Source organism: Haliotis rufescens, unplaced genomic scaffold (assembly GCF_023055435.1).
Source record: "Haliotis rufescens isolate VD_foot unplaced genomic scaffold, xgHalRufe1.0.p SCAF_22, whole genome shotgun sequence".
NCBI classification, from domain to species: domain Eukaryota; kingdom Metazoa; phylum Mollusca; class Gastropoda; order Lepetellida; family Haliotidae; genus Haliotis; species Haliotis rufescens.
The window spans coordinates 9,885,353-9,910,071 of NW_025963913.1; the positions used below are offsets into that span (position 1 = coordinate 9,885,353).

Here is a 24,719-nt window from a genome sequence, read left to right on the forward strand (position 1 = left end):
AGGTAAGTACATGACAACAAGAGAGCTCAAGAGATATTGGACAATGAAGCTGTGTGTAACTCAGATCTCTCTTAACTAGCATTGCTACTTCGTGATCAGATGCCTTGTGCAGGAATGAATGAGAAGGGAGACAATCATGTCAGTGTATTTACTCATCTTGGAGTGGAGATGGGCTTCTGTGAGACATAGCACTATCCCCTCTTCATTAACATGGTCTGAGATATCGTGCCAAGAAGGAATACAAAGTCCAAATCTTGAAATTCTTGTAATGACCTTGAAAATGATGTCAAAGTCACCAAAATTGACTGGCGTCTGGACATCCCCGATATACAACTTGGTGCCAAATATAGATGAAATGTAACAACTGGTTCTTGAGAAATCGTGCCAAAACTATTTTCCGGAAGGAATGGACGGACGGTTGTGAATACTATGTCCCCAGCTTCGTGCTAACGCACAGCGGAGAAAATGAGAGGTGAGGTGAAATGGGGTTTAATGTTGCGTCCAAGATTATTGCACTTACTGCATGCTCTCTCTCTCTCTGTGTGTGTGTGTGTGTGTGTGTGTGTGTGTGTGTGTGTGTGTGTGTGTGTGTGTGTGTGTGTGTGTGTGTGTGTGTGTGAAAGAGATAGAAGAGAAGAGAAGAGAGAGAGAGATACATTGCTGCAGTTTAACATGAATACCCAACTCAGACACAGTATTCTGTCTACGAGCCGACCATTAGCCCCTTAATGCCAGGGAGGGTAAAAACAAGTACCATCTATGAATGTCTTTTGGTATGATCTAGGCAGGGATTGAAATACACAGGTACCATTGTTTCCAAAACGAAAAAAACTGCAACTAAGGTTAAGACGGGTTCCAACCTGCCTACTTCCACCTCTGATTTTCTTAATCGCATTGTAGGGCTTTTCTGTTTGCTCATCCTTTAATTATCATATCCACACCTTAAGTCAAGAACTACAGTGCGTTTGACTCCAAATGAGAACGATGAATTGCAAAATAACTCGAAATCCAGAAAAGTGTATGAAACATCAATACAGTACTTGACCATGAATACCCTGTACCCAACAAAATCTGAATTTTGTTTAATTTAAGACCCATGACGGATGAAGTTCTTTAAGAAACTATCATGTAATTTTGTATAGAAATGTGTACATGACACGTAGGGGGACAAACCGTGGAAGGAACAGCGCAAGCACGGTCTGCACGTGCTACACAGTGACCGTGTTCATTCAATGACAAGATGCGCTACTCAGCAGATGTTAAACAGTTGATGTTAAATGTGTATGACTTCTTTAGAAGTGAAGCAGAAAGAGCAAACCCTTTTTATGCAATTAATAAATTCTTGAAACGAGCTTCAAAAGCTCTTGGTATGTCCCCTCAGAAACTTAAAAATGTTGTTAGTCGACGAGATACAAATAGTCAGGCCAAGGAGGTAGGGAACATGTCAAAACCATGCAAGGTTGATAAATTAGACAGTTTTCAGAGGGATCAAGTCAGACGTGCAATTGTTAAACTGCACTCAGAAAATAAGTACCTGTCCCTAAGAATTTTGAAGAAACACCTTGAAACTGACCATGATTTACGTGTTACAAAGTACAAACTATGGCAGCTGTTGCATACATTTGGTTACAAATACAAAAAGATAACTGAAGAAAATAGGGCTGTGTTGTGTGAACGGTCTGACATTGTTCGTCTCCGAAATCATTACCTTCGTACAATCAAGCAGAAACGTGAAGAAGGATATGAGCCCGTCTTCTTAGATGAGACATGGGTAAATGCGTCACACACAGCCAGCAGTCAGTGGGTACCCAGTGGTGACTGTAAGGAGTCTGGTAGAAAGTTACCAATGGGAAAGGGTGAAAGACTCATAGTTCTCCATGCTGGTTCTGCTAGTCAGGGTTGTGAATGTGAATGTCAGGAATGTGACCTCGTCTTTAGAGCCAAGGCCAAAGACAACAGGGACTACCACACAGAAATGAACGGCAATGTATTTCTGGAGTGGGTGAAAGATAAATTAGTCCCTGCTTTGCCTACCAAGTCTCTCATTGTCATGGACAATGCACCGTATCATAGTGTGCAGGATCCAGACTCCAACCTCTAATAACCGTAAAGGAGACATGGTTACTTGGCTGCAACGGAGGAACATTACCTTTCCTTTTCGAGCGACGAAACCACAGCTCTATGAAATCATCAAAACTATGAAACCCAACCCCTTGTATAAAGTTGACAGTTACATCAAGGGTCAGGGTCACGCTGTCTAACGACTGCCACCTTATCACTGCGACCTGAATCCAATCGAGTTGGTATGGGGCATCGTCAAGGGTGATGTTGGACGATCGAACACAACGTTCAAATTACGAATCATTAAACAACTCCTAAAGGAATCCCTTGGTCGGGTAACAGTAGAAACATGAAGGCGTTGTGTGGCCACAGTCGTTGACGAGATAGAGCCATGTTATTGGTCAAGAGATTGACTACGGCCAGCAACAGTCCAACCTATAATAGTGGCAGTCGGTTCAGGCACCAGCAGTCCCGACGACGAGATCTATGGCATGAGCGAGTCAGATTGCGACTGAAATTATCATGAGACGGCCCCTCTAACGCTCTGTCATTTCCCCTACCACAGAACGTGCAGTGCATGCGTGCTTGCGCTGTGCCTTCCACGGTTTGTCCCCCCTACGTGTCATGTACACATTTTTATACAAAATTACATGATAGTTTCTTAAAGAACTTCATCCGTCATGGGTCTTAAATTAAACAAAATTCAGATTTTGTTGGGTACAGGGTATTCATGGTCAAGTACACTTTTCTGGATTTCGAGTTATTTTGCAATTCATCTTTCTCATTTGGAGTCAAACGGACTGTAGTAACAGTTGTCTACACTAGGTATTAATCCCTGACAGGCATTCATTTTGTGCAATATGACCGAGGGCAGCAGATGATTTAAGGTTCCCAAACAGGATGTTCATTAGGGCTGGGACAAGTCCAAATTTACTACCCAGGTATCCGGGTACCCAAACCCCTATTACCCGACTATGCCCGGGTACTCACTGTAGGTCTTACAAGTTGGGAACAAAATGTCTGATTGGGAATTGTTTAACCACAGGCCTGGCAAAAACTATTAAGATACATGTGTCAAATGATCAGATCATGTGTACACTGAAGTTGACTGAAGTTGACTGAAGCTTTATCTTTTCTCAAACACATACAAGTCAAAAAGATTGTGTGCATCGTCAGAAAGAAATGCAAACATTAGCGACGTCTAGTGTAACCACTGAGCTATAGTGAGTTGGGTAGTCATGTGGGTACTGGGTCCGACTCAGGAACCACTCGATATGGGTATCCGAGTTCCCCCTTCCTGCCCTAATTGTAGTCATCAAATAGTAGCTCAGTGTGATTATTCAAAATGACAACATCAAAGGTTGTTCCACACACACAATATGTATGCAATGTTGTTAGATTTGTAGGATATACAGAAATAACCACACCTTTAGTTTTGCTCTTTACTGATGCTTCAGCAGCTTAGTGCTTCATGACATATCCGTATAGCTGCTAAGCACCACAAGATAGATTTAATCATGGATAGATGCTGCAACAAAATCTACTTATCAGCCAATCAAACCTATTTGACAGAGTGCCGCTACTGTCAAACCCATTCAACAAGAAAATAGCATAATGACACCCCCAAACAAAACTTGCAATAATGATTTACCAAGTAGGCTTTACGTATCATTTATTTTCCTTACGGTATGCAGGAATGATCATCTTTCTAAACATCAAAACTTTAAGTAGTTTATGAACCTCAAAAAGAAATTTCCACATGTATCGGTCAAAGTTTTGGGCACACAACCACTCATAAAAGCCTCTGTTGACTGGAGGCACTTCACGTCGAGTGGTATGCAGTCTCTTAATTTCTATAAAACTTTACAAAAAATTTTCATTTGATCGTAATGTCTGGTTCTTTGATGAAAAGAAAACTCTTAAGTTTCATAAGTTATAAAATTAGCAAATTTTGGTTTAATTAATTACATACAAAAACAATCTGATTTGTTGCAACATCAACATGATCATGGCAACAGTGATAAACAAACATCTCAACAGGCAATGTGATCCCGCAATACTGTTAAAATCCTTTTGTCATATCTAACTTCATTTTCAAGAATCAGTAACATAGATGTGTAAATCTTTGTAAAATGATCTCATTTTCAACAAGTATGTAAATGATTTCATTTGATAAATTTTCGGTAATTGACATGCTGTAGATGAGCACAGATGACACTTTAGGGGGTGGCCTAACGCGCAATTAACACTACTAATAGTCGAAAATATGTGATCATATTCAACATCTTAACATATTTCCATCCTAACAAAATGATCTGTATGCTATTGTTGCTATTGAATCATTTTGTTAGGATGGAAATATGTTGGAATATAGCAACAATAGCATACAGATCATGAAAACTAATCATAATATTTTTAATTTTATCCACCACTGCTGAAAACGGAAGCATGTACAGCATCGTACAATTACGCAAAAGTGAGTAAACTACAATTGAGAAAATTCAGGAATAGTCAAATCTGTTCAAATCTGACTTTTAGACTATTTGTCGAATTCGGATCTCTCTGGTCCTGTCAGTTCCTTAAAAATTATCATTACTCACACAGACCCACAACTCTCTAATTCGGACTTCAGACTAAAATTACGGTCCCAACAACCAATCTACTATTAAAAAGAAGCTGTCTAAATTGAACTGCACCAGACCGGACTGGATGTTCTCTCTTTGAAGTTAGCTCAGTCACTGTCAGCTAAAACAACAGTGCTAATCCTGCATGTAATCCTATTGATCTGAACACTTTGTTGTCCGCTTAGTTAAGTAGAATTTGCTCACCTGTTATGAGACACTCAGCATAAATAGTAAATTAAACAAGACTTACCTGTATGTTGAAGTTTGATTGGAATTCTACCAGAAAGTCAGAAGTGATGAAGGGGTAACTGCGCATATGTAGACCAGACTTTAAAGTGAAGTTTCAACAGATTGGTAATAGACACAAGGTCCAAGGGTGGGAACATTGGGTGGGAACATTGGGTGGGCATGCTACCCCTTCATCACTCCTGACTGACTGACTGGTAAGTCTCGTTTAATTTACTTATTCTACCATCCAGTTACATGATTCAGGGGTTCCATGAAACTTCAAAGCTGTCAATCTGCTGAAACTTAAACAACATGAATCTAACCCAATAAAGGGAAATTTGTAATTTTAAGAAATCCAGTTTTAATCTGCCAGATAACATGGTTGCTCATTCTTAAATGAAGCGCAACTCCTTCAAACATAGTCCAATAAAATATCTGAACCAACTGTTCATAGAGTCTAGACTACGGGTTTTTTGCAGTATTTGGAAAAGTTCGCTCTGAATGCCATTCTGCCTTGGTGTGGAAATCAAAAACCTTAGCACGCAACTTGTGCATAGCTGCGGTTGAGGCTGCTCTGGTACTATGGGCAGTGTATTTAGCGACATCAATCCCTGCCCAGGTAAGTCCATACCTTAGAGTCTCTTGAAATCGGGCCATACGGCCTCACATATGAAATGATTAACACAGACTCATTACCCCTAAGAGGTTCAGTCCTAAGAGTATATTCGTTCAGGAAGGTAAGAGGCAAAAGTCTCCTGCCAGGAGGATATGATTTGATTGTGATCCTTGAAAAATTCTTTCCAGGTCTCGATTGTTTCACATGATCTCTGATTAAAAAAGTCACTCCTGCACAAGAATCAGAAACTTCTAAGCCTCCAATGTTGAGAAATAATAGAGTCTGGCCCCTTTGCGCTGTAACCAATGACAACAATAACTCTAACTTCACCGAAAGTTTCTTCAGTGTTAACGATCTAACAGGTGATAGTTTCCTGAGAAAGTTAAAAACAGGTCAAATTTCTGAGTATCTGGGTGTAACAGGTCTGGGTAAGAACACACCTTTCAGAAATCTAACAATCAGAGGGTGTTCACCAATGCCCATATTATCCACAAATATATAGACTGACAATGCACTTCTAGCAGTATTCAGGGCACTATATCCTCTACCTCTGACTACAAAAGTTCTGCTATCTATCCCAAAATGATTTGTATTGCTTTCTGGTACTAGGTTTCCATGAGTTCCACAGGACTTCGCTAACGTCTGTTGGCCACTGTTCTTCCAGACATTCCTGATACCATGAACGCTGCAAGCTGCAGATTCTTGATCTGAGGTTGTGATTTTTGGTCGCATTGTAGAAATAACTTGCTCCTCGAGTTATTTCTCTTGGCCTGTCAACAAGAAGTGAAAGCAGATGAGTAAACCATGAGTCAGTAGGCCAGATAGGGGCTACAATTATTCCTGTAACTTTTTTATGCTTGATTTTGGCACACATTTCTTCATTAAGCAAAATGGAGGAAATGCATATAAAAATACTGTGCTCCAATCTAGTGTAAAAGCATCAATTTACCAGGCAGAAGGGTCACACTTCCAGCTACAATATTTTTCAATCTTGCAATTTAACCTGGAAGCAAACAGATAAATTGACAATTGAAGTGAAAATTGAATTTTGATTTTACAACAACAAAAACATCTTCCAGTGTCCAGTCTGATAAATTTCTAGATGCTTTATCTGCTTTATTATGTTATCAACACCTGGGATATGAGAAATGACCAGTTCAATGTTTTGTTCTATGGTCGAAGTCCAAATTTGTTTTGCAATCACATTTTTGAGAATGCATACCACCCATTTCTCTAACATAGGACACCTCAGTAGTGTTGTCTGATCGGATGCTAACAACCTTTCTTTTCAGTCTGTGATGAAATGATCTTAGAACCAAATCAATTGTTTAAGTACAAGGACATTGATGTGAAGACAAGCTTCCGCTTCTGACCAACGTCCCTAGGCTATCTCCCCTGTAATAAGGCTCCCTAACCTTGTATCAATTTGTATATCAAGTCTTGGGGTTCAAATCTCTCTTGTATTGTGGGTTACCGTATATGACCGCGTATAAGCCGAATTTTGAGGACCAGAAAAAAGATTCTGTAGAAAGGGGTCGGCTTATCCACGGGATACACTTTCATGATAGTATTTTTCAGATCGTGATCTGTCAGAAACATCGCCTGAATGACGGTCCGATAGATTACAACTTCCCGAAAGTTTGGAAGTTGCCACAACTAGAGCCATTATTGTTATAAATTATCAATAAAGTTATTATTATACACCAATGTTGTCATTATTAAAAAAATGTTATGCATGTTACTACTTCCGATAATAAGTTTTCAATTGAATGTTCAAAGTTTATCGTTCTTCGTCAACTCCACAATCTTTACATGTAACAATATACGTAATTCACAGCTATAATATATAATCCCCAGATAAAATCGCCAATAGCTATTACGTATGTTTTGCAAAGTTCATAAATTGATAGTGAACAAGTGTCTACCTTTATTGAAAGGGGCAAATAAACAACTGTATTGGCGAGTTATTCCGTTCGCCATTTGCAAAAACATGTGATCAGCTGTTTCCTGTGACGTCACAAACGGTGACCACTGTGATTGCTTCCTGTTGTTTAAAGCAACACGGTACACAAGGAAATCAGCATTGATAATAACGGGCCGATTGCTATTGTCATGTTGTTTACACAAACATTTTCAAGTTGTGGGTGCTTAGCGATCGTGTTGGGAGTAGGGGCTTAATTCCTTTGTTTTCGAGAGATTAGTTTAATAAACTGGAAAAGCCTGTGAGTAAGTGATGGTCATTCAATGTGTTCATAGTATGATAGTTTATTTAATTCAATTGGATTAACATACAATAGTGGTGTAAAGGGGGTTATAAAAGTTGGTATATTTTTACTGACTGACATTTTCATCATGAGTTTTAAACGAAAACGCCATGCTTACGATGCTGAATTCAAACTGCGAGTTTTCGCTCCAGCTGATATATTTTCTCACGGGTTCAGAATTCTATATACACCGATTCACAAAATGGCGCTTGGTTGTTGATGGCAACTATAACGATCATTATGAGATTAAAAAAAACCACGAGAAACAGCTTCCCACATTATGAAAGTGGATGACTGGTTTGTTAAATCTTTATTAGAAATAATATGACTTTTTCAATATAATTACAACGTTTTTCATCTTATATTTTTGAATATCTGCGAGTACCGGCACATGTCTTGCAGTCCGACTTCGCAGTGTTTTTTGTCTTTCAATTCCTGATTCGGCTTATCTGCGGGTCATATCATTTTCTTTCGTATTTCAATGGTCAAATTAACACCTTGGCTTATCTACGGGGTCGGTTTATCCGCGGTCATATACGGTATGTTGTCTTGCCACCACTGAAGCTCATGCTCCGCCTCTATTGATAATGTCATGGTTGTATCAAAATTCCAGCCACAAGAATGGAGTGCATAAATCTTTTCTCTCTCCATGACCCGATAGTGTAGCTTGCCATAAATAAGGCTGGAAAAGCAGCAACGACAGTCCCAATGAACTGTGCTATTGATCTGAATATACAGTCTTTCTTCTGAGAATCTCAGCACCTAACCTAATGATGTATACAGATTTTTCACTGTCCACTTCCACTGTCATTTCACATGAATTAAGCCAAAATCCCAGAAATTTCATATTCTGTGTATCAATGCACCGTTTCAAATTACCTGCTTGATGACAAATATGATCATACTCACCGACTTTGCTTGTGGTCTGTGATTATTTCCCTCTGCCTCTCCCGGGCTGATTTTTCCTCTGGAATCTGACGAGACGGTTTCCTAAATAAACCTGCTGTCTTTAGTACGGTCTGGCTCTGGCTCGGTGACTGTTTCCATAGTATGGATGGCGTCTCACACCATATGATTGCCTATAGTAGCCTGTCGACGGTCTCTGGCTGATTCTGGTGATAGTCCCAATATCACAAAGATAATTAACTACATCCTTGCCAAAAAGCAGGTTAGGCATTGATTCTGAAGAAGAGGAACACAAAGCTTGAAATTCAGCTTTAATTTCACCTCACAAGGCTTCTTTGCGTCTGTGAACTAACTCACTGTTTGTCGCTCCCAGCAACCCAAGCCCATCGTTTCATATCATGCATGAACAGCATGTGATGCATGTGCACACAGAAGCTTTAGTTAGCTTTTAACCACCCCAGTTGCAATTTTTTGAAGCGCTTTCTCAACATTCCGTGCGTTTCCCAAGATGTTATCCCACAAAATCTTGTTTAATTCTGGAACGTTAAGCACATCACAGTTCTCAGGCTTGTGGTATGATTTTATACGCTCTTCATTGAGCTTGTCACCATCGCGAGAAGTTTTCAAATCAAACAAAGTTTTGATGATGTCTGCAAAGTTGTGGTCAGTGGGCTCAGAGTATCCATCAGCAACTCCGAGACTTTTTCTAAAGTAAGAGAATTCATCCTCAAGTGGAATACTTGCATCCTGCAAGGTTGAGCACATTTTCTCAAATGGGTCATTAATAATGTCCTAAGCGTTAGCACGAAGTCCCTCGGAATCACGAGGCAATTGTGAGAATTCAATATAATTGTCTCCTCCTTCACCGAACTCATAATCCAGAAAGTAATTGTCATCTCCATAAGGGTGAACTGTCAAGTTCCTTCTACTGATTTGAAAGATGCCCCCAGTTGCGAAAGCCACGTCAACATTTTCTTTAGTTCGTTGAGCATAAGTGCCATTTCTGTTACCAAATGCGAAGTCCCCGCATCAGGTACACTTCCCTCCAAACTAGTGGAAGGTTTAGAGCTCGCATAGCTCGTAGAATTGGATGTCTTTGCTTTAAATTTTCCATTGGATTTAGATTCGTCCTCCGCAGGGACCATATTACGAACGTCGTCCCCCATAGTGGCTGCTGACATGGTCAACCACGTGGTAAGTCAATATTCAAGTGGAAATTCTGACAACTCAGCAGGTTGCCAAACTGTAAAACTGCTATAAATGCGATCACCCTGGGATCAGCAAAAAACTGCGTAATTGGCTACCAATTATCCTCAGAAAATTTCAGCTCAGAGAACAAAATGTATCCCGAGCAAGATAGTTTCAGTTTTGTCCCATCTACGCGACAAGGTCGCACTGGTCTACGCATATACAGTTGCAATCTCATGGAAGCCCTGAATCACGTGACTGGAGGGTAGAATTAGATTAAGTCAGTGTCATGAGCGGGTCAATATATAACGGTAAACACAGCTTGTCATTATCAATCACTCCCTGTTACCGAGACATTCATCTGATGATTCACATGATGAAGGAGTAAGCATATACTCAGAAACGTTGCATTCCTCACAATAAAGAAATTGACATCCACAAATTCTCTTCCTTATGAAAATACGCTCTATCACATCAAAACATCGCAATGAGCAACTTGAAAACTGAACTTTTGCCTTCCAACTGCATCTCCCATCCTCAGAATGGATGAAACTAGATAGGCTACACAACGATTGAATGATGTGTGTGATTTTGTACCCAAAGCAAATTTGTAACCAAAATACTAGATTATTTTGTCCCCATAAAAATACAACAATAGGTCTCTATATATTGTAAAGAATAGTAAATAAGCACAACTTATATTAAACATCTGATCAATTTAAAGATATGACAAGGACTGACTGTCATCTTTGAGTGTGGCCAGTCCAATTGGCAAAACTCAAATTGATTGTTAAGTTCTAACAGGAAGGTGACATCTGGTCACTGAAGAAGGAGCCAAATAAAATGGTTAAACCTAAGTTAATTGTATTGTTTTGATAGGAAAGTGATAGTAAATTAAATTTATGATACTAAAATTAATGTATATCTTTGAAAGTAATGCAAATGATTCTGTGTACAAAATGACTTTAATTTTCACAAAACCAGGGATGCGTATTGGATAGTGTATTACAATATTTTATGACTAGAAATTGGCACTAGTCCTACTTTCCTTGCTAAACTGCCCAATAGTTAAGGTATCCTGAGGAGTTGCTGTATGTTACCATTGTAATTACTTGTGAGCCAAAACTGTTAGTTTCTGGAACAAAACATGATATTGGTACAGCATAATGGTTACTCATTCAATAAATACTCATGGATTCATGCTCCGGGGCAGTGATGACTTGGCATAATACCATTTCCACAGATGAACTCCAGAATGCGAACTTGCATTTTCGAATTATGGAAACATTTTGAAGGTATTGTATGTGTATAACATTAAAACATTTGATAAAATCACTACTTGAAATCACCCGATGTTCCAAGCATTATCAAATGATATTGTGATATGTATCATAGAAAAAATGAACTTCAATTTACCGATTTACCAGTAATACAGCACACCCATACCACATTTCAACTGGATTTCATGAAACGAAGGGATATAAAAAAATGTTTGCGTCTGTAGGATTCCTTTTTTTTTAAATTTAAAATGAGTATATATTTTTTGTATGTAACCATGTAGATCTAGGTATATGACTCATCTATTGTCCAAAGAAAAGAAAAATAATAATTTGAAAAATATGGACACCTCAGAAATAGGGCTGCAACGAATACACTATGTGGCAAATAGGATTCGTATCACGAATATGGGTAATGACTACGAATATTAATTCACGAATACAATAACAAGTCAGCAGTTTATGTATCATTTGTCATATTCAGTGAAACAATAACATAAATTATTTGACATCGTTTATTAATTATTAATATATTATACATTTATATACTGCTCTTATCCAGGTACTAGTGTCTGCTCAAATGCGACAATGACCAGTGACCACAATAATGTTAAATTAAATATCATAAGAGTGTCGTTTTCGAAGAAATCTATGCATATAATATGTTCTTAAGGATATTTTGGGGTACAGGGTATGTAAATGCACTTGATTGCATATACATAAATATTCGATTCTTTTGGCCACGAATAACAAATTCAATTCATGAATGGATACGGTTCGATTCACCGAATACGCAAGTGAATCGTAACAGCCCTACTCAGAAATGAGGGCTTTTAGAGTTATAATTCTATCTAACTTGCCACATTTTTTTTATTTTTATGACACATACAATTTCAAGCACTTAAACAAGGAGTATTCAAGGAATGGCAAATACAATTTTTTAAATTGAAAGTACAACTTCTCTTGACAATCCTTTTTCATGATAGCAGGAGCACTTTTATATAGATCAACTGAGGAACATGTGATACTGTGATTGCATAAAAGGGAAAAACAGGTTTGCAGTAGTACATGTATGTGCAAAATAATCCACATAAGGTGACAATGTCATCAGTGTGTTCCATATGAAAGAGTACATAATAGGGTAATCAGGTTTACACGGACGTTTGGTTTGCAGATTCCTTATTTTACATAGACAACTTTGCTAAAATGTATAAAACAGTTCCTGAAGATATCTTGAATGGTTCTGACAAGCAGGAAAGAAAGGTAAAATGCAGCTGAAAACAGATGGAATGATAAAGCTGATTTGTAAATAGTATACATATTTATACTACCGACAAAACATAAGGGAACTGTTAATTTGAATGTAGCTATCGTTCCGGTGTACATTTATATTACCATGGTTTTGCTACTGAAAGCAACATCTAATCACAAGTCAATGAAGTTTCATATCATGCATGAACAGCATGTGATGCATGTGCACACAGAAGCTTTAGTTAGTGCGCCTATAGGGGACTCAAAATCACTAATGCAATTGAGCTAAGCACCCGCAAAAAATGCCTCCGGAGACAGTATCTCAATGAACAGACAAAATGCCAAATCGTGGCTACAATAGAAATCAATATCCCAAGCTGCCCGAACAAAAAGTGCAATTTCTCGACTGTACCATCAAACAGGTGGGGTTACTATTAAAAAACACCAAGCTCAATGATGCTCACCTGAAAGCATGGAGTCCTTTATTTAGAGTAAGAGCTTACCATAGGTGGCAAAGATTGGGGTGCGTCAGGCAAGACCAGGGATGGGCTAGGTAACACCAAGGATGGGTTTGGGCGCAAATGGAGTTAACATGTTTACAGATGAATCAAGGTTTTGCCTCAGATTCTCAGATGGCAGAAAACTTTGATGGCAACGTAGCAGTGATTGGTATGCCAGGTCAACAATTCTTGACCATGATCAGTATTGGGGTGGTAGTGTTATGGTGTGGGGCAGTATTACACCATGAAAGGTGAACTGATATGGTTATTGTGAAAAGACATTTGACTTGCTAGCAATACACTGACAAAATTTTGCTTCCTGTTATTGTTCCTTTTGCTAGAATTATCGACAGAAATTTTGAACTGCAAGAGGACAATGCCAGACAATATTGTGCCCAGGCCATCACCGATTATCTCTGACGAGATGGCATATAGACAAGGGACTTGGTAGAGCATATCTGTAGGATGTTCTTTGGAGGAGAGAATATGCCAGAGACCCAGCACAGAAAATGTACCATCATCACAGTTTTACTATCATTTCATCCGTTCCCTCATTTTTTGTCGGTTGTATACGATGCCAGCTTTGTTCATTACCTTCATTAGTGGAGTCTTACTATTGTTGTCACCAATGTTGGTCTTCGCCTTCCATTCCAAAAGCTCCTGAACCACCTTGGCATTACCTTGTGCACATGCTAAATGCAAGGGCGTTCTGAAATAAGACAGTGATAAGATTGCAAATAAAAAATAAGGTACTGGTATTTCATCATAGGGGAGTGGGCGGGCCAGCGGAAAAAAGGGGGCTGAGAGAACTTATCACAATAACAGCATGTAAGGCAGAGCCATGAAAATACGACACAGTTCCTTTATTTCAAAGGGACTGGTAATTTATTAGATGGGGTGGGGAGGATTGTGCAAGGAAAAATGTTACAAAGTATCAAGTTGAACAAACTGAATCCTCTCAAGGTCAGGAAAACCTTTTAACAAAAGCGGTTCAATTACAGTAGCCAGTGCCAATAATGCAATCAATTCGTGAATAACTATGTCAGGTTTGCTATGGTCAGATAAGATTTGGTTTGTCAGAGGGAATCAAGGAGGTTTACAACAAAATAGACTGGAAAGTCATGAAAAAGTTAATCAATATCAATTAAAAATATCAATATAGCCTAGATTCATTTCAGGTTGAACTATAACAGACGCAGCTCCAACCCAATGTTCTTTTGAATACCCCCAAATCTTCCCGTCAGAAACATGTATCAACCATCAATACTTCACAGGCTTGTACACACTACTTTCCTCCATTGCTGCTTTGCAGTGTAGTCAATGTTTTCAAGCAACAGCCTGGTTTCAGAGGCTGGCACCCAGCAAGTGGTAAGACCTATAAAGTGCTCTAATCACATTGGTAATTTTCATCCAGCAACATGTGCCATAACCTTGTAGTCTCTAACAGAAAAAGGCAAAATGTTACGTTTTTTTGGTTTTTTTAGGAGAATATTTGCTCAAATTTGATTATTTGCACAGATTCTATTCTCTGGGCCCAATGGATTTTGTATGGAGCTATAGTTGTAAAACCAGACATTTGTTTAAATCAAAACTTTATAAGAAAAACATCTTGCTACAATGTCTCTTTTGTGGCAGACAATTTATTTCTATTTTTCAACAGTCTGAAGTACAATAATTTATTTCAATCATTTTCTGTAACAATTTCAAAATTTTACATTACATTGTATATTTATATACTTATCCTATCTCGTGGTTGTGGTGGGAATCATCATGGTCGGGTGGTTATATGGTGTGTGAGATAGGATAGGTATGAATATAAACATACAATTTAATGTAAAATCTTCAAACTCTTCAACTTATCCTATCTCACACAATGAACTTTATCCCACAGTTGGACAGTGGGGTGCAGTTTACCCTAGCCTGTATTAGACAAAAACCATGAGAAGAACAAATCTTCAACCACAAGATTGTGACACAGTTTAGTGTCAGAAAGTCATGAACTCGTGAGCGGGTAAAACACAATAACAAGTGAGAAGAGACCCTTTCGTTACAAGGACATAACATCGCATTATCATTTCAGAAATGACCACATAGTTTTGAAGTTGGGAACCCATTCAACCATGACCAATAATTAATTCTGAAGGTGTCTCCAGTTAATTAGTTCTACAAGATACGCTCAAATAGACTTCTAGGTTAAAGACCAGGGCCTAGATTTTCGAAACAATCTTAGCTAAGATAAATGCAAAATTCAAAGATTATTGTGTTGAAAACGTCTACCGTATTTGACGTAATAAGCGCCCAGGGCGCTCTCAAAATTAGAAATAGGGGGCTCTTATTAGAATAGTAATGTTTTTAGCCTGAAATGTTTATATACGACAGATATATTTTTCCAGCATTTAATTGCCCATAATTAAGGGTTCATTTAACACACGAGTGTGTATTATACACGAATAAATAAGTCTTGTGTACATTGATCAATCGGAAGGGGTGCTAATTGGATTTGTTCACTGGCCAATATATCAGCAAATATCGCCGTGGGCGCTTATTAGAGCCGGGCGCTTATTACGTCGAATACGGATTTTTTATATTGATATTGCATACTTGGCTCATGACACTGCAGCCGTCAACATTCACTATCAGCTCCTGAAACAGTTGCCCGATTCAAGTTTGAGAACTCTACTTAATATAATGGACGAAATGTGTACAACCGCAAATTTCCCTCCTCCATGGCACAATGCTTTTATCATTCATATACCAATGCCTGAACAGGATCATACAGATCCATTCAGTTACCGTCCAATATCATTATTAAACTAGCTGATGAACCTTCCATCAAACAACACCGCATAAAACTATCACTGCAATACATCGCTATACATTGCATTCCAATCAATCAAACACAGCATACAATTGTGTTTTCAACCTGTTTCAAAATTTGCCAAACCTGGGAATACCAGTTGGAATCAGAATTCAACTACACATCACTGCAGCTAAAATAGATCTAAATATTAAATCACCAGGGTTTGGCCTAGGCTTTCAAAACTGGGGGTTGAAAGAGAGCAGTCGATGTTGATCATCATTTTCCAGAAAGGAAATTCAATTTGTTTTTGCATATATTCATAAAAATTATTTCTACATTCGAGTCATGATTATCAACAGAAATACTCGTCAGTCACTTTCATCGATAAATTAAGTGTGCATTTAACTCTTCTATTATGCATGTAAGGGCGTTTTGTAAATGAAATAGTTTTCTTTATAACAAGGTTACACCAAAGACATGGAACTTTCATATGCTTGGTGTTACCTTTTTTTAAGTTTGAATAACTTTTTCTTCAGTCGTCTCAAAAACACTTTCTCAGTGAAAAACAGGAATTGATATGATAAGGAAGCATTCATTTACCTCCTTTCTACATAAAGATGGATAACTCATACACCAAATTAAGCAAATGGTAACACAAAGGACAGGAACCTTTTAGACAATCATGTTTTGCATATGTTTCATTGTTTAAAGACAGAAACATAGAGTTAACTGATGTTTATTTTAAAGATTCTTATTCTTATTAGTAAAATAACAACATAAAAACTATATGTTCACTGAAAAATGCATTCGGGGTGTCTATTGACAGTGATATTTCAACAATTTCAGACTATAGGACACACCACCATAAGCAAATAAAACACCAACAAGGCAAATGTTCGATGATATATTTTAATGTGGTTCCCCACTGAAATATTAGGGATAAAAGTTAAGGGCTATCTCATACTTTATGAAAGATAGAGATTGCTGTACATAAAAGGGTACATATTTTGAGTCCCCAGACACCGCAGGCCGGTAGACCGGCCAACCTGTAGTCATGTCAAAATAGACTTTATGAACCTACCTGTCCTATCATTCATTTATCACATGTCACATTTCACAATGTCTTAGATTTACAACACACTTAATTTAGTGAGAGTGTGTTTATTACGGTAAAGGGGCCACCGGCCCATTATACATGAAACTTGACATAATAAGCGCTGAAGCGCCATATAATATGATTACAGTTTCTGTTTATGCAAATATTAAATGATGGACATCCATATTATGCAAAATATTTACTACGTTTCTTTAAAGCTAAAAAGATAAATTTAGCCAATTTATTTATGACTGTGATTTTCCTTGATGTGAATAATAAAATAAGCTTATTGTTCGATGGGAATTTATAATAAAATTCTAGAATAAGACTTTCTCTTAAGTCCTGATAAAATGGACTTTCAAGACAAAAATGTAGTTCTGATTCAATATTAGGTATTACACAAAAGGGACAAAGGCGGTTCTTACGGTCAAGTTTGAGACGTCGACCGTACTCAATCATTAGGTCGTGGTTGGAACAGCGGAACTTGCATAACGCTATGCAATAAACTTTTACATTAATTACATTAAAATAATCTTCTTCGCTTAACTGCACCTTAATTTGTCTGTACATTTCAAGTTTAGAATATTTACCAAGGTCTGATAGCCAATTTTGAACGTCAATGTCAATACATCTTTGTTTAAACTTGACTAGAAATTGTTGGACATTGACAACACGCTGCTCCATCCATACCTGTCCAAAACCATAAGTGAACAATAGGTTTTTTACTTTTAGTGCCCAGCAATCTATATTTTTCTCAGCTAAACTATACTGATATCTATATACATTGTACAATATTATATTTTCCCTTTGACTTATGCACCTCATCCAATATTTAACTATCTTATTGTGTTTATTGACATTCAAAGAGTACCTGCCAAGCTCACCACGAGCTACAATGTTCAGAGTCGAGACAGAAAGTCTTAGTATTTGTTTACAAAACTTATCCTGAACATGAAGAATATTAGGCGAAGAGTGAAAACCCCAAACTTCGGCTCCATATAGCAAAATAGGTACAATTTTTACATCAAATTACATGCAATAAGACCTTAAGTGGTAAACTATAAAAATCCTTAATTGATGATCTAGCTAATGATAACACTTTCCATGCCTGTTCAGCTAATATTTTCTGTGTAATATACCAACTGCCAGAACTCAAAAAATGAACGCCCAAGTATTTATACGATTTAACGATTTCTAGGTTTTCTCTACCCAAATAAAATTTCTCATATTTCCTCAATCTGCCAGCTTTTCTAAATAAAATAACTTTACTTTTACCAGTATTTATTTTAAGCTTCCATTTCTGACAATAGGAATCTAGTTTGTTAATTCTTCTTTGCAATCCCAATGGTGTACTGTTAAACAAAACAATGTCGTCTGTGAAAAGCAAAATAAACAACTCAATAAAGTCTAAACTTATACATCTTTGACTGTCTAGGGCTAGAAATTCCACCAAATCATTGATAAAGAAAGAAAACAAAAAGGGAGATAACTGGCACCCTTGACGTACGCCAAATGCACAATCAAAGAATGTAGTGTAACCCTTTTCAAGCGGGACACATGACTTTACTTTTGCATACATATTTCTTAATAAATTATACATTCTGCCTTAAACATTACCAGACCAGAGTTTGAATAAAAGACTTGTCCTGTCTACAGAATCAAAAGCTGCTTTCAGGTCAATGAAGGCACAGTAAAGGCGACCCTTATGGTTCTACTACACCAAATCAGTACCAGTTTGGACAGTGCGGTTTTCGTAGGGAGCCTTCAGTGCAGATCGAGAGATATCTGCAGGCTGTGATTGGAGGATATTCTGTAAGATTTTTATGTCTTTCAAATGTACATCCATCCAGTTAGTAAAACTGACCGTGTTTTTCTATATTTAGTACTGTCTTTTTCAACATGATGACTTATGCTGAATGTGACCACAGCTATTTTCAAGTAGGTGACATTTGGTGCGAAACTGGGGGTGTTGTGTTTAGCTTCCGGTACTCGGAAAAGGAGCTGACTAAGCTAGTCATTTTTTATTTTTTTATTGCTGCTCTAAGGCCAAACTGTGCACACACATACAGGTAATAGCTGTTGAATGCTTAGTTATTTTTTAAAAAAATATAACGTTACTATAGAAGTCTATGGGAAAACATTTGGTTGTGTGTAACCTTATACAACGAGAGATATTTATTGATAACTGTGTGTAAAGATATTATCAGTAGTTTGGAATCCACGTCTAAAACCTGCTTGTTCCGGAGTGAAAAACTGTTCCTGCTCTGCCCATCTATACAACCTATTACTAATAACTTTAGCAAGAATCTTCCCAGAAACTTCCAATAATGTAATAGGACGATAATTAGCTGGTAGACTAGAACTGCCCTTCTTATGCAAGGGTAATATAACACCTAACGTCCAGTCAGACGGATACGTGCCCGAATAAAAAATTGCATTAAACAGAAACTGTAGCATATATATACACTGTTCTTGGGCATTCTTGAAAAACTTGATACTAATACCACTGAAACCTGGGGCTTTACCAGACTGCATACCAGATATAACATCAGTAACCTCCTGAATAGATATTTCCTTGTCAAGGAAGTCATCATCTACCGTTGATAAAACAAGATTTTTATCAATAGAATCAACATAAGATTTTACAACATCATAGAACTCTACTTCAGTCTGGGAAGTTTGAACCCCTTTGAAGAGATCCTGAAAATAATCAATCCACTCGGAGAGCTTAATATGACTAAATCCCACGTATGTCTTTTGTTTTAGAGTTTTCCAGAATAGTTTGCTATTTCTTTCCTCTAGAGCACTTTTCAGTTTGTCAACATAATTTTGAAACTCAAGAAACCGTTTAGACGAACAAAGTTGTTTATATAACGACCACGCCTCCGTGTACCGCTGTCTATCAATACTTCTGTTAGTCGCATGAAAAGCACGGAGAAATCGACGAGCCTCACGATGAGCCATATCACATTCCCTATCCCACCAATTACCTCCCCTGCCAAGATGATAACCAGTAGAAACAACAGTCTTACATTGATCAGCACAAGACTGTATTATTGAATGAAACAAACTAAGGGCTTCGGATAAATCATGATTGTTTACAAACAAATAAAACTGATCTATAACTGCAGAAGAGACATCATTCCATCTCGAGACAAATAAATCTTTACCTTCAGTTCTCCAATCATATTTAATTTTGGGAATCAGAATATCGTCTTCATGAGAGTTGCTTTTTTCTTCATCAAAAGAAAGTGAATAAACAATAGGTAAATGTGAAGATTCAACCTGGTTACCAACATCAAAGCCTGCAAACAACTGGAATGAGTTATTTGTACATAAAACGTAATCAACGACACTCTGTCCGTTGTTTGCTATACATGTAATTTTACCAATACCTTTATCATCAAAAAGACGACCATTACATATTTTAAGACTTTACAAAAAAAAAAATCTTTACAAAATTTCAACAAATCATAACCTCTTTTGTTTATTATACAGTCTTGAGACACACGTGGTTCAAAGTTATCATCACTTTGATAGTTCATATCATCGTCGATTGGGAGATGGGTTGGGTCATCACTTTCAATAACATCAGAGTTAACACCATTGAAGTCACCTTGTATAATTATATGACAGTTCCGATCATTCAATCGAAAATTTGCAATGTTGTCTTCTAGAAAGTCAAATATGTGTTCGTCCCGCGTGTTTACTCGATCCTGCAGGTGAATAGTAAACAATACCAAAATACAACACTGAAACTAAATCTGGAAATTGAATTTTCAACCACATTATATCATTGCAACAGCTTGTCAACATTGTCATGAAATTTAAAATATTATTCTTAACAAAAACTGATATTCCACCAGAATTGCGAAATGCACCAGGGGATTTTTTTCTCACCTGACTAAACTGTGTAAAATTAGGAATGTTAAAGGTGTCCTCATTACATGCCCCAGTTTCAACAAGACCTTTAATACTGAATGATTTCACAATATCCATAAAGGATGTATGGAACTTATGTTTAAATCCCTCAATGTTTCAAAAAAGCACATATGGGTTGCTGTCCGTCGAGGCTGGGCCTTGACCACACCCCTATTTATAAGTATACTGGCGAGTATAGTAAGGAGCTCTCTTCCATGATTTCAGGGTAGAAACTAGCTCGATGTCGTCTCCCGCGTCGTTAAGTTTGTACATCTCGTTGTCGATCTGGAGCTTGTCAAACTTTATTATCGCGAACTTATCTTCTGCTCTAGCTTGATCCAGGAAGGTTTTAAGGTTTCAGCGAATAGAGCGGACTCTTCCAGTAAAGTCTTGTGATATATTCACTGAATGACCCTTCAACTGTTTAGTAGCCTGCAAGATCGTCATCTTTTGTTTGAATGTTTTTACTGTTACTAAGATGGGACGACTGCCACGTGAATTAGAAGGGATACGTTTCACTCGCTCAAACTCAGTAGGATCAGATATTTTCATAGTGTTTGTAAGCACATCAGTTACCTTAGAGGCGGTGTCGTCGTACGATTCTCCTGCAGACTCGTCAATGTTGAAGAAAAGGAGGTTTTTCTGGCATCTAGCATTTTCAAGGAAGTCCAACTTCTCAGCAAGGTTAGTAACGGTGTTTCGTAGTTCGATGTTTTCTTCTTTTAGATCACCCACCGTAGTTTCGACAGCGTTGATTTTAACCCGTGAGTTTCAAGAAATTGTCCTTCAATTCCAACCGCATATCTTTCACCTCTGACCACATGTCTTTCATTTCAAAATTCTCCCTCTAGCAACGTTGTTTGTTTCTTCGGTGGGCCAGGGTTCTGCTCTACATCGTTAGACAGTATGAGTAACAGAGACGCAAGTAGACAGACTGTGACTGCGTGTCTCGCCCACAGCACGAGCAGCACGTGCATACGCATGGCCGACCTTCATTTGCCTTTTTGAACATGAGATGAATATATATTGGTTGAAAAGAGCCAATTTTCGTACAAAAAGTATGAAAGTCACAACCCATGTTTCTTTTGTGTCGACAATACAAGTTTATGTCCTGGAATTATCATTCACACAGCTATGTTTACCTTTGAAAACTCCAATTTCACTGGAGCTCTGTGTCCTGCGTCCTGCACCAACAACCGCTAGGTGGCGCCATTTAGTTGTAAATGCATTATTTAAATAATGTGATAAACATTACTTTCACATGTCTAAACAGTAGGATTAGAGTGAGTGAGTGAGTTGCGTTTAACGCCGCTTTTAACATTATTCCAGTTATATCACGGCGTGTAAGCTTTAATGTGGGAGGAAAGCACGAAGTGATGCAGGTAACAGACATTTACCACTTTGGTGAAACCCAAGAGCAAAACCTAGAAACATAATCGGGGTGAACTGGGAATCAAACCCACAATCATAGGTTTCTGGACGCAACTCTGCACAGCGAATCGCAGCGTCTTGGACAACTGTGCCACCTGTGCCCCCAGTAGGATTAGACCTTTCAAATGGTGCATAACATGTATAGTAGTAAAGATGTTTTACAAGCAGATAGGCTGTAATCCCAAACACTGTCAAAGTTGATGACTGCGGCTCAGTGCATACTGTGGAGAAGAAAGAGGGACCACACCCTATGGACACAGAACAGCTACAACTGTAACTGATCAGTGCACATGTGGCTACTACTAGTTTTGAACAGTAGCTCTTAAATCTTGAGACTATTATAATTGGTCTTGCAGTATTTAACTAAGATTCAAAGGCAACAGGTAACTAGAAATGAGTAACTTGAGTGATGTGTGTTTGGATTTTCTGATTGATCATTCATTCTTAGTATAACTTAATAATAATAATGATAATGATGATGATGATGATGATGATGATAATAATAATAATTAAAAAAAACACTATGACAGTCACTTGTATTTGAATTATGATTATGATTACCATTAAAACAGTTTAGAAACCAATCATGTATTTCCTGGCACACCTAAACATGTGATGGCACACTTAATTTGGCATAACTGTGCCCATTGGCACACTTGAAATAAATTGAATTTCGATTCCTATCTTGGGTGTTACTTAATATGTCCAAGGTGTAAATGAATATGTCCTTGGTGTTACAAGTCAGCAATTATTAACTTAGAATGGGCAATGGCTGAACATGTCTTGTGACATTGAAATTACAATTCTTTAATCATGTTAAACCTTAACATTTACACTAAGTTATCCTATAATAATTAGATCCACATCAAGTGCTTTTATGAGTTATCATGGTGTAATATCTATACATCATTTCATATAATTACAGTTTAGCAAGTAATACTTATCATCAGGTAAAATGCACATATAAAATATCAGTAGTTTCAGTTATACCTTTTTAGATAGATGCTAGCCTAAGGTAACGGGAGCGCATCTCCTAGACATACTATTCAATATACAAGCTCGTCTATAGTGCATTAAGGATTAGCCCCAATACAAGCTCGTCTATAGTGACACCATAATCTCTTTCAAAGCACCCAGTAAATATGTCAGCATGATTAGTGCCAGTCCAACAGGATTAACAGGATTAAGTATTCCCCTCTGTCTAGCCATTCATTAACCATAAGGCACAGCCCATTGTGTATCAACCAATCATATTCCATTTATTGTTCTAATTTTTGTTGATCGCCTCCGTGGTCTAATGGTAGAGCGTCCGCCCGGAGAGCAGAAGGTCCGGGGTTCGATCCCCAGCCACGTCATACCAAAAGACGTTAAAAGATGGTACTTGTTGTTACCCTGTCTGGCGCTCAGCATTAAGGGGCTAAAACAAGGATTGGTTAGCTCGGAGTCAGTATACTGTGTCTGAGTGGGGTATTCATGTTAAACTGCGGCATGGTATCTCAGTGTGCTAGCACTATAAATCGGCATCAGTCCGAACTAGTTCAAGCAGACACGAACACACACATACACGTGCATGCACGTCGCTATATAAGTGCAATAACCTTGGACGTGACGTTAAACCCCATTTCACCTCACCTCTAATTTTTGTTAAATACATACAGAAGCCAAATGTTAGGCAGAAGGGGTTTGTCGCTCTAACCAAGCAGATCTCTCTCCCACAGCCCAGAGGGTTGTACTGACTCTCTGTGGCACCCTCAGCTATTTTCTAAGATATTGTTCATTGTTAATTGTTCTTGTAAATAAAATTGTGATTAGTCTCCTGTGACTCCGGCTCTTTTCTGACTAATTCCCCCAAGAAAACCAGCACGCCATTTGGAAGGTTTTGTTCACGCGAACAGAACCCCAATAATACCATAATAGTTCTTTGCGACTTATCGTGTAGCTATGTTATGTATGTCTTTAAAGGGGCACTGATCTAACGCAATTCCCCAGGACTGGTTGTTGCCTTTGTTATTGTTTTTTCCCTTGAGTACCCGGATGATATTGCAGAAACCTGGACTAGTTCGCAACCTGTGCTGCGCAATTCATAAGCGCATTGGTCACTTTTATTGATAGTATAAGGGCGTATGGTCACATTGATCAACAAAGTGAAAAACAGTTTTGGAAATAATAAGTTATTTTACAAACTGACTGAAAAATATGTCCATCTGTACTATTATGACAAGAATTCCAAACATATTTATGTTTAATATCATCACCAAGAGACTGAAAATGTTACGATGAAAAGTACATTTCTATATTGTTTGGCTTCTAATCCTACATAATAATCTATTATGATGTTTTTAGGCCGACACAATACGAAATCCGAAAATGCTTTCACTGCATGGATATTTTTTTAATTATTTAACTATAACAATCAGGGGTATTTCCAAATGACGACATCCGATCAGCTCCGCCATTCTTTTTGTCTTTAGGCTGAAGAAATGAATTAACATGCGCCCTTTGTCGAAATCTTTATAGATCACGGTTAAACAATCAGTGTTCAAAAATGAGTAAAAC

General features: G+C 37.8%; 1 protein-coding gene across 3 annotated transcripts in view; it reads right to left on the reverse strand.

Annotated features, from left to right (window-relative positions):
* Window positions 1-24,719, reverse strand: part of LOC124114452 (ankyrin repeat domain-containing protein 26-like) — a 792,436-nt gene that overhangs the window by 764,143 nt on the left and 3,574 nt on the right. For all 3 annotated transcript variants that reach the window (XM_046475021.2, XM_046475020.2, XM_046475019.2), the window contains exon 2: window positions 13,510-13,624. In XM_046475021.2, coding sequence (XP_046330977.2) covers window positions 13,510-13,624 — 115 coding nt within the window. The remainder of the gene's footprint in view (window positions 1-13,509; window positions 13,625-24,719) is intronic.